This window comes from Kogia breviceps, chromosome 12 (assembly GCF_026419965.1).
Source record: "Kogia breviceps isolate mKogBre1 chromosome 12, mKogBre1 haplotype 1, whole genome shotgun sequence".
Lineage (NCBI taxonomy): Eukaryota > Metazoa > Chordata > Mammalia > Artiodactyla > Physeteridae > Kogia > Kogia breviceps.
Window position 1 is genome coordinate 35,500,390 of NC_081321.1, and position 13,855 is coordinate 35,514,244.

A 13,855-nucleotide genomic window follows, 5' to 3' on the forward strand; every position below is an offset into this window, starting at 1 on the left:
AAATAAAATCATAACAAAGCAAATAAACTTTGTCTCCTTAAAATCTTTCTTTGATTTAGAAGCTATATTTCTCTAAACGATTAAGTTGATATCTTCATCCAATGTTTATAGGACCATATGCTATGTGTAGTAAAAAGTTTTTGAGTGTGTTTAACTTAATTAATTCCTTCTTGAAGTTAACTCACTTAATTCCTTCTTGAAGTCTCCTCTATTTCTGACTTTATAAATGCTGTCTCTAGTCCCTAATATTCCAATTACAGTCCTCCAAACACTGGAAACAAAGAAAGATTCTTGGAGTAAAAAATGAAGATTTACCATATAGAAGACAACACAGTGAGGAAGGAAAGTGGTCTGAGAATTAGTGATTGAACACTGTCAATAACTATGAGTAATACAGACCAAGCCAGACGAGATGTGCTCATTATGTATTTAAGAAATGAAACAGACAACTTGGAATCCTTAAAAACCCCCACAAAACTCTAAACATGTAAAAAAAACCCACATCACTTTAATCTAATTTTCTCAGGAAATCTGCAAGACGAAGTATGTCCACGCAAAAGAAAAAGAAAGTTTTTATGAATTATAAAGACTTCACAGATTCCAGAGTCTTTATGTAAAGGAAAGTAAAATGGAACATTTCATAAACAGTGACACCAATCATGTGTAATTTCTCAAATCTCTTTTTCCTGTGTGAATCCCTGTTCAAAGATCATCTAAGATGCTGAAATAAAAAGCTGGAACACTGGAATCCATATTTAATGGAAATTATATGATTATACATCATTCAAACAATTTTCAAATTGCTCGATGCATAAATTTTCTGTCTAGTTTTACATGGTCTAATGAATTACTTTTTCACCATGTATAAAAGAAAAGAGAGCTCCAGAAGAATACATTTCATGTAGCTCAGAATCAACTCATCTGCTTACATGCAAGAAAAGACTTTTACTTGAGCAAATCATGAAGATGTAAGTTCTACACTCATCTTATTTGTTATCAAATTACCATACAGTGCTGTGATTCATTGAAAAAGTGAACTAAGCTATACCACAGCCAAAAGGTATACTCTGGTTCAGGCACAATGGTTGATGTCCATTCCAATGGGTTTGTGCCCATAATGACTATGTTGAATATTGACCCAGAGTTAAAACAAATCTCCCATGAAATGCAACTACAATGTAGAGTAAAATAGTGTTTGTACAATTTAATAAGCCTTAGGAAGGGTGAGGCTCTCAAAATACAGTGATGCGTTTAAAAAGTATAGGAAAAATAAAAAGAATTAGTGATTTCTATAGAAATAAAATAAAATAGAACAGAGTGTATGAAGATTGGAAAAATATATAGTCAATAACAGCACTGAAATCACTTGACAACTTTTCTTGACAAGATTCTTCACAATCTGAATTCTCATGATTAAGGCTGAAAATTTAGAAGTAAAAGGTTCACTCTTAAGGAAAGGAAAAGTTAAAAATGTTTTCTCCTTGGGTCTTTTTATTTCATTCTTTAAGTAGCTAAATTGAGACCATATTTCTTAAAATGTATTCCAGTGTCTTTTTACAATGCCTGACCAGGGATGATTTCAGCTAAAACAGTCATCCTCATTCTCTATACCAATAGCTCAGCACATCATCATCCTAAAATGAAAATGTTCCAAAAGATCACTTTATATTTATTCTAAATAAAACAATGTTACTCAAAAAACCTGGCCCACTCTTTAAGATACACAGAGAATTAAGAGACCATGTTTTAACACAGCGCTAAATCTGTAGAAGTTTACCTGTACTGCTTCAAACAATTTTTAGAGAGCAGTGACTAAGAACAGGAACTGTTCCTGATGCACTTTTACTTTTCTTTCGTAAGTTTATATTTTTCAAAACTATCTTTCAACACTTCATTTTGATGCATTTTCTCTTCTCCTGTTTTTCAGACTCTGTCCAATCCATGCTGTCACTGTCTATGCCATAAGCCTCCTCTATTACAATCCATTTCCCGCCTGTTTAAGTAACGGTAAGATCCCCTCATCTCAGCATCAAATATCATGCACACGCTCACCATGCAGTGTTTAATTGTTGCAAGAATTTTCTAACTATAAGATAACAGTATGATTCTACTTTTCATTGTTTTAGGTTCAGTTAGGGAGTACTTCTCATCAGATGAGTTTTTTAAGTTAACCTGGAGACTTGAAAACTGAAAATTTTGTCAAATACTAATTTACTCTAAACAATGTCAGAGAGCTATTTTGATTTAGTCTCTCAACAAATAAGTTGATTGAATCTATTGGTTGTTTTACTGATTAGATACAAAAATGCCAAGGTTAAAATGTTAACTACTGATGGTTAGAAAATTCAGACTCAGTTAAAGGGGCTTGTTTCCAATCTATAGGGAAGAATTTCAAAAAAAATCAGAGTATGGGTTGGCAATAAACCATAGTCCTACCACCATTATAGCCACATTTCTACTCATCTGTGCTTGGTTTTTGGAGTTGAAAGACCTATATTTACATCTGATCTCTACCACTTACTGGCTGTGTAAATTACTAGCTGTGTAAGTTAATTAACCTTTTTAAACCTTCAGCTTTTCTCACTTGTAAAATTAGGATAATATCTACCTTGCAAAAGGTTCAAATGAGATCATCTATGTAAAAGTATAATAGTATAGAATTTGTTAATAATTAAAGCAATTAGAGTATTACTAATAAACCACAAACCAAATGTGTTGAGATACCTATCATAGGAGAAAATTCAAATATTTGCTATAAATGGATACATTAATGATCTAATACAATCAGGTCTTTCTTTTATTTCCTCCTTTGGGTTTTAACCTCAAGGATACCAAGTTTTCTATTCCTCTTAAGCTTTCCAAATTTACATGAGATTCTTTCATTAAGCATACTAGATCTTTCTATAAAATATCAATAAGCATTTCTCTATGACTGAGGATACAAAAGGGTAAGGAAGGGTTGGATAGAAAAGATTATGCGTAAGAACAATATAAATAAATGTTATTCATAATAACCAGGAGAAAGAGAATGCAATAGTTTTGAGGTGAATATTTGTTGGTTTTGCCTTACAGGTGTCTATTCTTCCTTTTTGTGGAAAAAAACAAAACAAAACAAAAACCTAGTCATATCTGGGATGAACTCTTCACCTCTACTGTTAGCCTAGGTGCTTACAGGAAAATGGACTACACTGCCGACTGGTTAAGGCCACACCAATCAATGCACACCACTGGCTTGGAAGTAATTTCTTCAGGTCTGAGCAAATGATGCAGTTCAGGTTAATGCAGACAATTGAAACTCAGTTCTGGGACCTTTGTTCAACTCACGAAGATACTGAACTTTCTCTTCCACCTACTTGAGTATCATAATATGTGAGCATAAGAACCTCAGGGAATACATAGAAAATAAGGCCACCTCAGGGAGACAAACAGAACGATGCATCTAAGCAAAGGAGAGAGATTTGAGATCTGAGTCAAGCCAGTCACTTGGGCCATGTATTCCACTGTTTGCTTAAGTCAGTTGGACTGGGTGTTCTATCACTTGTACCTGAAAGAATACTAACTCATATCAGTATCGTCTGCAAGATGATGGATAATCCTGATTTTTCCCAAAAGGTAGTTCATGTGCATGGATGAACATTTAAAAAAACAGTACTGCTAGCAATGGAATTCTTTAAATGTGTATAAAAAAATACATGCATCTAACAAATAATCCCATTATTTCATGGATACTACTGCTTAGGAACAAAACTAAATTTTCACAAAATGAGTTGACTAACAGTAGACTTTAAAACATTAACTAAATAACGTTATTTGTGGTACACAGATAACAAGAATCCTGAAGGTGTAATTGAATGATGTTGGAAACTCTGAATTGTCCAGAAGTTCGGTGCAAACAACCTACACCCACTCAGCCTTATGCACACGCTGCCTCTATCACTTCTAATTGTAAGGCACGACAAAGTCAACGCTAAATTAAAGTTGGGCATCCAGTGAATAGGACCTGATGGTCTGTAAGCAGAGAAAGGGGCGGCTAAGGGAGGAGAAGAATGGGAAGGGCTGAGATATGAAAACATACAGTTTCACGTTATTTCTGTACCTTTCTAAGTCAGAGTCCTCGCTGTATCATGAAGTCTCTGGCGTGTTGTAATTTGTCATAAGCTTCCTTGAAAGAGCTCTCAAATATGAAAAAAGTGAAAAGAACATTCCTGCTACACTGCTCCTGAGCTGCTACAATGGAAGACAGCAGGGTACCTAGAAAACAGCCCTGGCTGGATTTGACTTGGTGCCTAGAAATTTGGAGCCTTATTTCGGTGCACATCTTGGTTTCCAACCACTGGCCGAGCCTCCAGTGGAAAGGTCAACAATTTAATCTCATGCTCTGCCCTCGGGGAATATTTACTAACTGTTGCTGAACAACTTAGTTTTTCAGATGTGAACACGGCATCTTTAGCACTAGGCAGACAGGCCTGGAAACTGGAGGCCAACCTTACTACAAATGAATTTGTCACAATATGTGTGTAGGAGTTGACTCAAAATTTAAGCCTTCAGAACTTGACGTTTTCTAGTTTAAAAGTCAGAGAATGTCAGGAGGACTCATTTGTTTATTCTATTTATTTGAAGTCAGAAATGGAAGTAACCTTTATTTTAAATGGTGCTAAATGTTTCAAGAAAGGCCAACTTGTCCAATTTCAGTTCCAGTTCTAAACCAGAGGTTCTCAATCCAGGCTGAGTAAAATAATTTATTGAAGAGTGTTTTTTAAGGTGATACCAAGGCCCTATCCCGTATATCTGAAATCTGGCTCTGAAACACTTATTCAGGAATTAGGAAAAGGGATTTGAGCTTCTGCCTTAGCGAAGGCAACTCCATATTGGAAGCCCCAGTTCCATTTTGAGAAAAAACTATGACCTACGCCTGAATAAGCTATAATATGATTAAATGCTTAAAGAACAACCTTCTGCATGCTTGTGAAATTCCAGGAACTACAGGACATTTCAAGCCTGCAGCTACAGATTAACTGCTCTCCCTACACAATCAAGGTGACTCGGACCAGAACACTGCACCACCAATTTCAAGGTGATTATCGAAGCAGACTGTGCTGCCCCACACATAGCCCCCTACTGCACACCTCTGAAACTTTTCCTTTACAAACTCTTGTCCCCTAACTGGCAACTCGGAGATGGTTTTGGGGACACTAGCCCATCTCCCCAGGTTGCCGGCTTCCTGAATAATACATCTTTCTTTTTCCACCAGTCCCTGTCTCTAGAACATTGACTTTTGAGCAATGAGAGGCCAAACCTGAGTTTGGTTCTGGCTCTGGCTGGTCACATATCAATGATACCAGGATCTCAGGTGGAGGGGGTGTAGGTCACGGTATATTTTGGCATTGTATTGATATTCTGAGTGGGCTGTGTAAACATATTAATTTTTAAAACTTATAGGCAACTTAAATGTAACCAGTTTTGTAGCTAGCTTTTCCATTCTTAACTTGCTTTTGGTAATGTATTAAGGCTCAAAGAAATGGATGCAATCAGGCTGTCTTAATTGAATGGATGGAAGAAGTAGCTAAAAAGAAAACGAAAAAACTGTACCACCCTCCTAAAAACGGGAGAGAGGGATCTTATGTTTCCTTTTGAACAGATGAGATTAAAAGGAAACAAAATAGTATATGTTTTATAAAGTTTCTTTTTCTTACTTTTTTCCATTTAAGTTTTATTATTCACCAATAAAGGCTATTATTAAAACAAGTGCTAGTAGCTCATTTAAGGCACTGTTATACAGTACCAACTACATGAGTTATGAGTCTCAACTACATCCCAGGTGTCATACTAGGTATTAAGAATAAAGAGATGAATATAAAGACCCAGCCCTGCCCTCAAGGTGCAAAATCCAATGAAGGAGACAGATTCACCAACACATAATTTCAGGATAACACAAGAAGGCACATATAATTTCATGATTGGTAGGGAACATAAAAATTCCATATAATTAATCCTTTAGTTTAATACTTAAATCTATAACAAAATACCAACTTTAAGAATCTTTAGTGATGGGCAACTCACTGCCTCCTGGGCAGCCCACTGCATTTCTGAATACCTCAAGTTTTACTGTTTTCTTATACTGAACTAAAAATCTAAGTTCCTCCTACTTATTGGTCATAGGCTTATCATCACAGAGGCAACACAGAACAACCAATGCATGTCTGATGGCCTCTCTCTTCTTGGTAGTGTAGAAGCCTATCAGTGAAGGAGAGTGGAATTGTGAAGAGAGGGATTTGAACAACATGGGAATTAAGCTCAGACAACTATAAAAATAGACTAAAGAGAAAAAAAGGAAATCCCCCCCACCCCCAGCAAAAAAAAAGAAACAATAAAATAACTCAGCACTGTTATGTAAATGTTTTCAACAATGCCATGCTGACTCAGAACAAGTACACAGACAGAAGTATAGAAACCCAGAGCTTGAGACAGGTACAATACACCCTGCAGAAATGCATGGGAGCATCTCGATTTTAATTCGATAGTCTTTGGAAATAACTTGATTATAAAAAGTTCTATTTCCTGTCAGTTGAAGTAGCCTCTTAGAATGACTCATGCACATAAATTTTATTTTACAGAAAAGCCTTACCTTTACAAACTTTGCAACAGCTATGAGATAAGGTAATCTGATGAGACTCTGGACAATCCAGAGCTGGACAGCCTGAACTCTCAACCAGCTTCATGGTCTGGTCCTGTCAGACAACAGAAAATAAAAGCTTCAAACCTCTGAATTAGGAATAACTCAGAAGTTTTCAGATCCGGCATCCAAGAAATTTCAACGAACATGAGAGTAAAATTTTCACCCTGAGAACCTCTGCACAGGTCACACACTCACTTGCAAAATGACATTAAATGACAACTGGAAAGCCTTTCAAATGGACAAGCAGCTCTGGGAATGGAAGCATGCCACACTGCAGCCATGCCTTCAATTTCCAAATATCAGGGTAATCCTGAAAGATTCTGTGAGCTTACAACATATTTGCACATCCAGATGACAACTGTGTCAAAGATACAGCTTGAATTCCATCAATAGCTCACTTTGGAAAAAACAATAAAACCCAGGCTTTTTAAACATTCTCATTTCAAAGTTTCCTAAACTGTTATAGATTATCCCAAGTGAGTGTGATGAGGAACACTGGGGATCTCTCACAAAACTATAAGGAAAATGAGGGCAGGATTTATGTCTCTTGAGTATGAAGATGTCTTGCATTTTTTCTGGCATATAACAAGCAATCGAAAAATTTTCCTGAATGAATAAATCAATGTAAAACGATTATAGTTCTAGTCACCAAAGTAGATAAAACCCTTCTCAAAGAGAAACCAAAATACAGAACAGAATATTTTTTCTGATAAATATAACAGCATTGCCCTTGAAGCAAACATTTTGCTTCTGTACTGTCAACCTCCAGTCTCTTTAAGAGCGAGGGTCATTAACTGTTATACTATGCTTACCAATACGTAAGTAATAAAATAACTGTTGGAACTTGAAGGCTTCCGTTTTAATACTGCTCAATAGCTTAGCTTTTTAGATATCATTTCTATAAGTACTGCTTTTATTGAAGAAATCGTAATTTCAATATCTCCCTCTTCCTGGCTTATCGATGGAAAGGACCTTCTCCAAGTCACCAGAGTTGCAGGAAAAAAAAGAAAGTGTCAGAAGACATGTATACAGTGGAATCAAACGCTATTCTTCCTTTGGTTTGACGGTAATATCCATTCTGATAATCTTATTTTCAGGACCACAGTGTTTTTCTGTGTTACTATGAAACTCACAGACCGCCCCCCCTCCCAGGACACATTTTCAAGGCCACAAAACTGACAATAAAGGAACAAAGAAGGACTAGAATTGACAGCCCAGAAAATGGAAGCCTGAGAGAGGTGACAATTATGTAAAATAGCTCAGGGGCCTGAAGGGAGGAAAAAACAATGGGAGTGCTTAATGTCAAGAATTTAGTGAAGAATACAAAAGCTTATGAAATTCTGGTAGAGCTGTGCTGTAGAATCCATAGCCACTAGCTACAAGATTCTGACGACTTCGTATGATAAAATAATGTAAAATATTTCATTAAGAATTTTATATTGATTACATTAGAAATGACAATATTTTGGATATATGGAGTTGAATACAGAAAATTTAGCCCAAATAAAAATCACATGTGTGGCTTGCACCATATTTCTACTGGACAGCACAGCATTAGAGGGTAGGAAGTGATTTCTTTTGTTTGAGCAAATAAATGGTAACATTTATTCATTCACCCAATATTTATTAAGCACCTGCAGAATTGCCTACACACAGACTTCTCATATATCAAATTTAAAATAAAATCACTTTATAGGTATTTTAAAATCAAATAGGAAACTATCTCAGTAAATTTTAGATCATAATTATCAGTATTATGGAATACACTTGTCAAATGAAAAGAACACACACACACACAAAGTGGAGAATCTTCAAATGCCTTCACAATTTTCAGAGTTAGGGCTGATATTTCAAAGTTAGAGTTTACTTAGAAACCAGTTGATAAAAGTTTTCCATCTTCCTTGAAGTAAAAGTTCCCTGATTTCCTTGGTGTTGCTAGATCTCACTCCAAGCCTTCCAATCCTTATATCTACAGTGGGACCTGCTCCACTCAAAACAGCATTTGTGAAGGGATGCTGATAGAGAAAAATCCATCTTGAAATATAGCTTCAGCAATTGTGTTAATGTTCTTATGCCCCAGCTCCCTTACTTTAAGATGGTAACCTACATCATGGGAGAGCTTATTTAAAGCCAAAAGAAGCAGCTAGAATACCTTATAATGGACATGAACAAATCAGAGCTTTCATGTTCTAGAAACCAAATCTGTCACAGTTTTGCATCTTTATGTCTCTGCCTTGTTTATCTCAAATGTCTTCCAACTTAAGATGCATGAGGTATACAGCTGGATTTTTCAGATTCAACTTATCTTGGCAAAATTCTGCGGATTTTCCTTTCCCCAACACTTAATCATATTAATGCTTACAGTTTATTGCCAGCAGAGTAAATCACTTATCTTAATTTTCTAAATAATCTATACACACTAAATCATCCCCACAAACCATGTACAGGAGGCATTTGAAGAAGAAAATTAAGGATCAAATGTAAATGAACCCTAAAGCAGAAATTTTATATGTAGTCAGTTTCCTTTAGATAGAATGTGGCTTGAAATATAACATTATGGTCAAGGAATAGAAAATCATAGTTTATAAAAGGTAAATGTGAAAAGTGTTATGAAACATATTTAGTTTTTCAACTAGTAGGTCAAGAAGCAGACTTAAAATGAATCACATTTGCTTCAGAAGCATACATCAAGAGTACATTTATAAAACATTCCCCTTAAAATTATTTAAAAGATTCTTCCCAAAGGAATTAAGATCAATATCAATCTCATCTCCATCCAACACCTAATTTTTATTAGGTAAATTTTGTTCTGATTTTAATTGGACTGAGTGATATTTATCACGAGTCAAAAGCAAGAGTGAGAACAGGCTGAGTCTAATTTTATCTAATACATTTTCTTCAAAGCAGCAAACAAGGAGTTGATTTGTATTTGGAAAATATAAGACAACTTCATAAAACTTTAATTTGATAAAAGAGTGTTTTTATTTATTGGGAAAATTATTTTACAACCACTAATTTACATGATTGCAAAAACAATGAGAATTTCTATACATTTGACCTATAATTATCATCTTAAATTTTCTCTTTGCCTTAAAAGTTTTAAAGGTATTACAAGGGTGAGACTTTTTAAGGAACATTTACTGTGCTCATGTAACTGAAAGAATTTTGAAACACAAGTGAAGAGCTTCCTTACCTTGCACTCATAGAGAACACATACTCCAGAAGAGGAGTAGACCGTATTTCTTTCTCCTTCAAAGTAGGTTCGTCCATGAAATTGGCATATAGCTTTGGAGTTAAAAAAACATATATATTTTTTAAATGTTTCATTAAGAAATATAGCTTACAGGTGTTCAGATCATTTTGCCACAATATTTCACATGTCCTTGTGACTTTTCAAGGTGTTTGAGTAACTGTAAACCTAAATTCAACCCAATATAAGGCACATGTAGGCTCAAGTTATTTTCATGCCCATTAAGTTCAGAGAGTAAAATAAGGTACAAAAAGGATAAGGGGCAATGCCAAGTCAGAATTAAACTCTGAAAAAGGAGTGCTGATAAGCAGACTCAAAGCCAATTACTTGCATGTTAGATGATGTCCCACTTCAGGGCACATTAAGCAGGTGCTCAAAGCAGCTACAAATCAGGGGCAACACAAATATGAGAAAAGTTCATTTTTATGTACCATTACAGAATTTTAAAACAGAAAATTAGAAAGAAACTATTTTAATTCCACTACATACATGTAAATGTTATGTTTTATGGGTTAGTATCATTTTATTTGTAAGTACATGTGGGTTAAGGCACCCTATTTAAGATGTTGAAAGGTCTTAATCTGGGCCTGCCTTGCTTCCATCACAATTAAATAAAAATTTAAGATAGAACTTCAGACTCAGTGGTGAAAACATTTTTAATGTCTGAAAATGCATACAAAGTATCAAAGAATTTTTTGAGACTTTCAAAATATTTACAATTCACAGCAAAAACATTTAGCCAATGGAAACTGCTTGCTTGTTTTGAAATGAATGTTTCACACTACCCATGTTGATTCATCACCTAAACAGAGACAGATTTACCCTGAAGCTAATTAAGCTTAACTTTCAGTATCCTTCTCCAGCTTAGCCCTCCATTCTAAGACTCTGAACCAACTTTTGTTTTCACAGATTTGTACTGTTTTCCTTTCAAAGGACACTCAATATTGTAGATGCTTTGGAACTCCATAACATCTAGATCAACCCAAGCTAATCACTTCAAAAGACCAGAGGAAGCAGTCATCTGATAGGAAAAAAACTCAAGCAGTTTGTTAGCCCTATTTACTAAATCCAATTTTTAATTATAACTACATGGATTTTACAAAAAGGGTGTGTATATTTCCTTTTAATTCCATTGTGTGAGTTAGAATAAAGTCCCTCTTCAGAATTTATATATCCCATTATCTTTAAAAGTATCACATTGCCTAAAAAAATTTATAACAAAGAAATTAGACATACTTCTATTAATAATATTCAATATATATATGGTTGTACAAATATTCATATTAAAGCCAACTTTCATCTTTGCGCAAAAGATAACTGATTATTTAAAAGGTGCACATTTAAATAATGGAAAGCATGTACATTTTTAAAATGCCATCCTTCAACTGATCTCCTTACTCAGCTTTTATTAACAAATTTCAGTACATAATATATATTATTGGCAAATTGATTTTACAGTTTTGGAGGTTGTTGGAAGGGAATACAACTTATTTGCATAAATTATATTACTTAAAAGCTGGCTGAAGCTTGCTCACTCATGAATATTCAAAATGAAACTAGGGAGTTGTCAGTTGCATACTATCTATCATATATGAATTACAATAGCATGTGCATTTATTTAATGAACCTGACTGATTGTAAAATGTCTATCTCCAACGTGTAATTTTTAAGATTGTGCTTTGTTTTTTCTTATGAGATTCAATAACCTCAAAGTACCAAGATCTGGCTTATGGCATGTTCAATTATACTTAAGTATCACATTTTCTAAGATAAGGAGAATAAATAAAACCTTCTTCTATTCAGCACCTGCCAGTCAAATTTTCCTAAGCCTATTATATTATACAACTCGATAACTGCAGTCTATTAAAGTCCAAGGGTATGTTGAAGAAAAAAACCTGATGTTCCAAGTCTTTCTTAGAGCAGAGGGAAAAGGAAACACTGTAAAAACACAAGGGTAAATTCTCCATATACAAAGTCTTATGATAATTTAATATTCATGCAGAGGAGATGGACCTTCTGTTCGAAACTCTTAATTCAAAAGACTCAAATAGGCAACTTGTGAGACAATAGGGCACCAAATGGAGCTTGGCAGAGCGAGAAGCACAAAACGAATGAGATCACAATTGCTTCATTGCCTTTCAAGCAATCAGCACAAACAGTGTGAATTTGGCTTAGAGAGAACCCAAAGTGAGTGATTTTTGCCTTGTTTCTTTTTTGATCAATTGCTGTGATTCTCCATAATTCTGAGGTTTACTCTAAGTACCTAGTAATGCCATCAGGGTATGCCTTCCCTAGGTTCTTTAGGGGAAAAATGTTAAGAAACTCAGAAATATATATATATATATATATATATATATATATATATATATACGTACATATATACATACATATGTATATATTCCTAATCATTCCTAAAAAATACTACAAGGAATCTTGAAAATCCATAAGGATGGCTCTGGGACATAGGAGTAGACTGCAGGAGTAAAACTCGTATTAATTTGTTGATATATTTAACAAATATGTACTGAGCTCCTGCTAACATGCCAGGTAGTCTGCTAGGTACTAGGATTCAAAGATGAAAGAGACATGTTTCGACCCCTCACTACTGAGTTGGGAAGAGAGACTCGTATACAACTAGCTATAATAAAATCCAAGCTCAAGTGTTATAACTGAGAAATTCGTAAGTGACATGTAAACACAGGAGACCAAGTGGTAAACTGGGGGGCACCACTGGATCAAAGGTGAGGAAACAAGGGCTGGAGAAGGACCCAGACTCTGGCAATAGAGACAAGTCATCGTCACCCTAGGGTTAAGGAATAGGGAGAGGAAATGGTTTTATTGGAGCCCACAGTGAGCCAGAGTTATGAAGGAGAGGCAGCCCAGTGGGAGCCAAAATCATGAGAGACACAGGTACCACCAGAAACCCAGCCTGGTGCAGGGAAGGAGCAGGGAAGAAACGCGGCCAACTCTCTCTCCTCTGGCCTTCCGATTTCCTGCCAGTGCATCTCATTGGCAAACCCTACCCAAAGCCAGCTGGCAAGGAGACCAAGGTGATACAGTCTGCAGAAGTCTAGCTCCTGGGGTACAGAGTAGGGCAGAGAAGGACAGGTGGGGTGTGTGGGGTGCCCAGGAGAAAAAATAACCAACCCCCAGCACTGGTGGCTAACACAGTAATTCAATTTAGACCATGAAGAGAAATAGTTTACAAGGATAGGTTGCTTAGAAGAGCATGGGGCTTCCCTGGTGGCGCAGTGGTTGAGAGTCTGCCTGCCAATGAAGGGGACACAGGTTTGTGTCCCGGTCCGGGAAGATCCCACATGCCGCGGAGTGGCTGGGCCCATGAGCCATGGCTGCTGAGCCTGCATGTCCGGAGCCTGTGCTCCACAACGGGAGAGGCCACAACAGTGAGAGGCCCACGTAATGCCAAAAAAAAAAAAAAAAAAAAAAAAAAAAAGAAGAGCATGAGAGAGTGGAACACAGTACAAAATTGAGACATTTAAAAAATACAGCTCTATTTAAAGAAAAATTCAGATAGCTTATCAAAATGAGATCTATAAGCAAGGAGAAGGCAAAATGAAGTAACTGGGCAGATCAAGTGTTAAAACAGAGGAGAGGAAGCAGATTAGGTGTTGCCCTGATTTTAACCAAGGCTAGCCCCTGCAGGTATCAGGGACAAAGCCTCAGAGATAATAATGATCACTGTGGCTACCACACTGACTACAAGAAAGTCTCTAGAATTTCCTAACTGAACTGCACCTCCCTGCTTACCCTTCCCCAGCACATTGTAAGAAATCACTTCCTCAACAAAACAACAAAGGAATAATCATTTTGCTGTATTGATTTCTTCTTCAATTCAATTGCATTCACATGTTCACAGACAGAGGCTTCATTTCTTTCCTAGTATTGGGGTGTGTGTGTGTGTGTGTGTT

At 36.0% G+C, this 13,855-nt stretch overlaps 1 protein-coding gene across 4 annotated transcripts in view; it reads right to left on the bottom strand.

The window, feature by feature from the left end:
- Window positions 1-13,855, bottom strand: part of NELL2 (neural EGFL like 2) — a 443,340-nt gene that overhangs the window by 213,649 nt on the left and 215,836 nt on the right. For all 4 annotated transcript variants that reach the window (XM_067009131.1, XM_067009130.1, XM_059081587.2 and 1 more), the window contains exons 11-12: window positions 9,870-9,961; window positions 6,626-6,728 (exon numbers count right to left, since the gene is read on the bottom strand). In XM_067009131.1, the coding sequence (XP_066865232.1) occupies window positions 6,626-6,728; window positions 9,870-9,961 (195 nt within the window). The remainder of the gene's footprint in view (window positions 1-6,625; window positions 6,729-9,869; window positions 9,962-13,855) is intronic.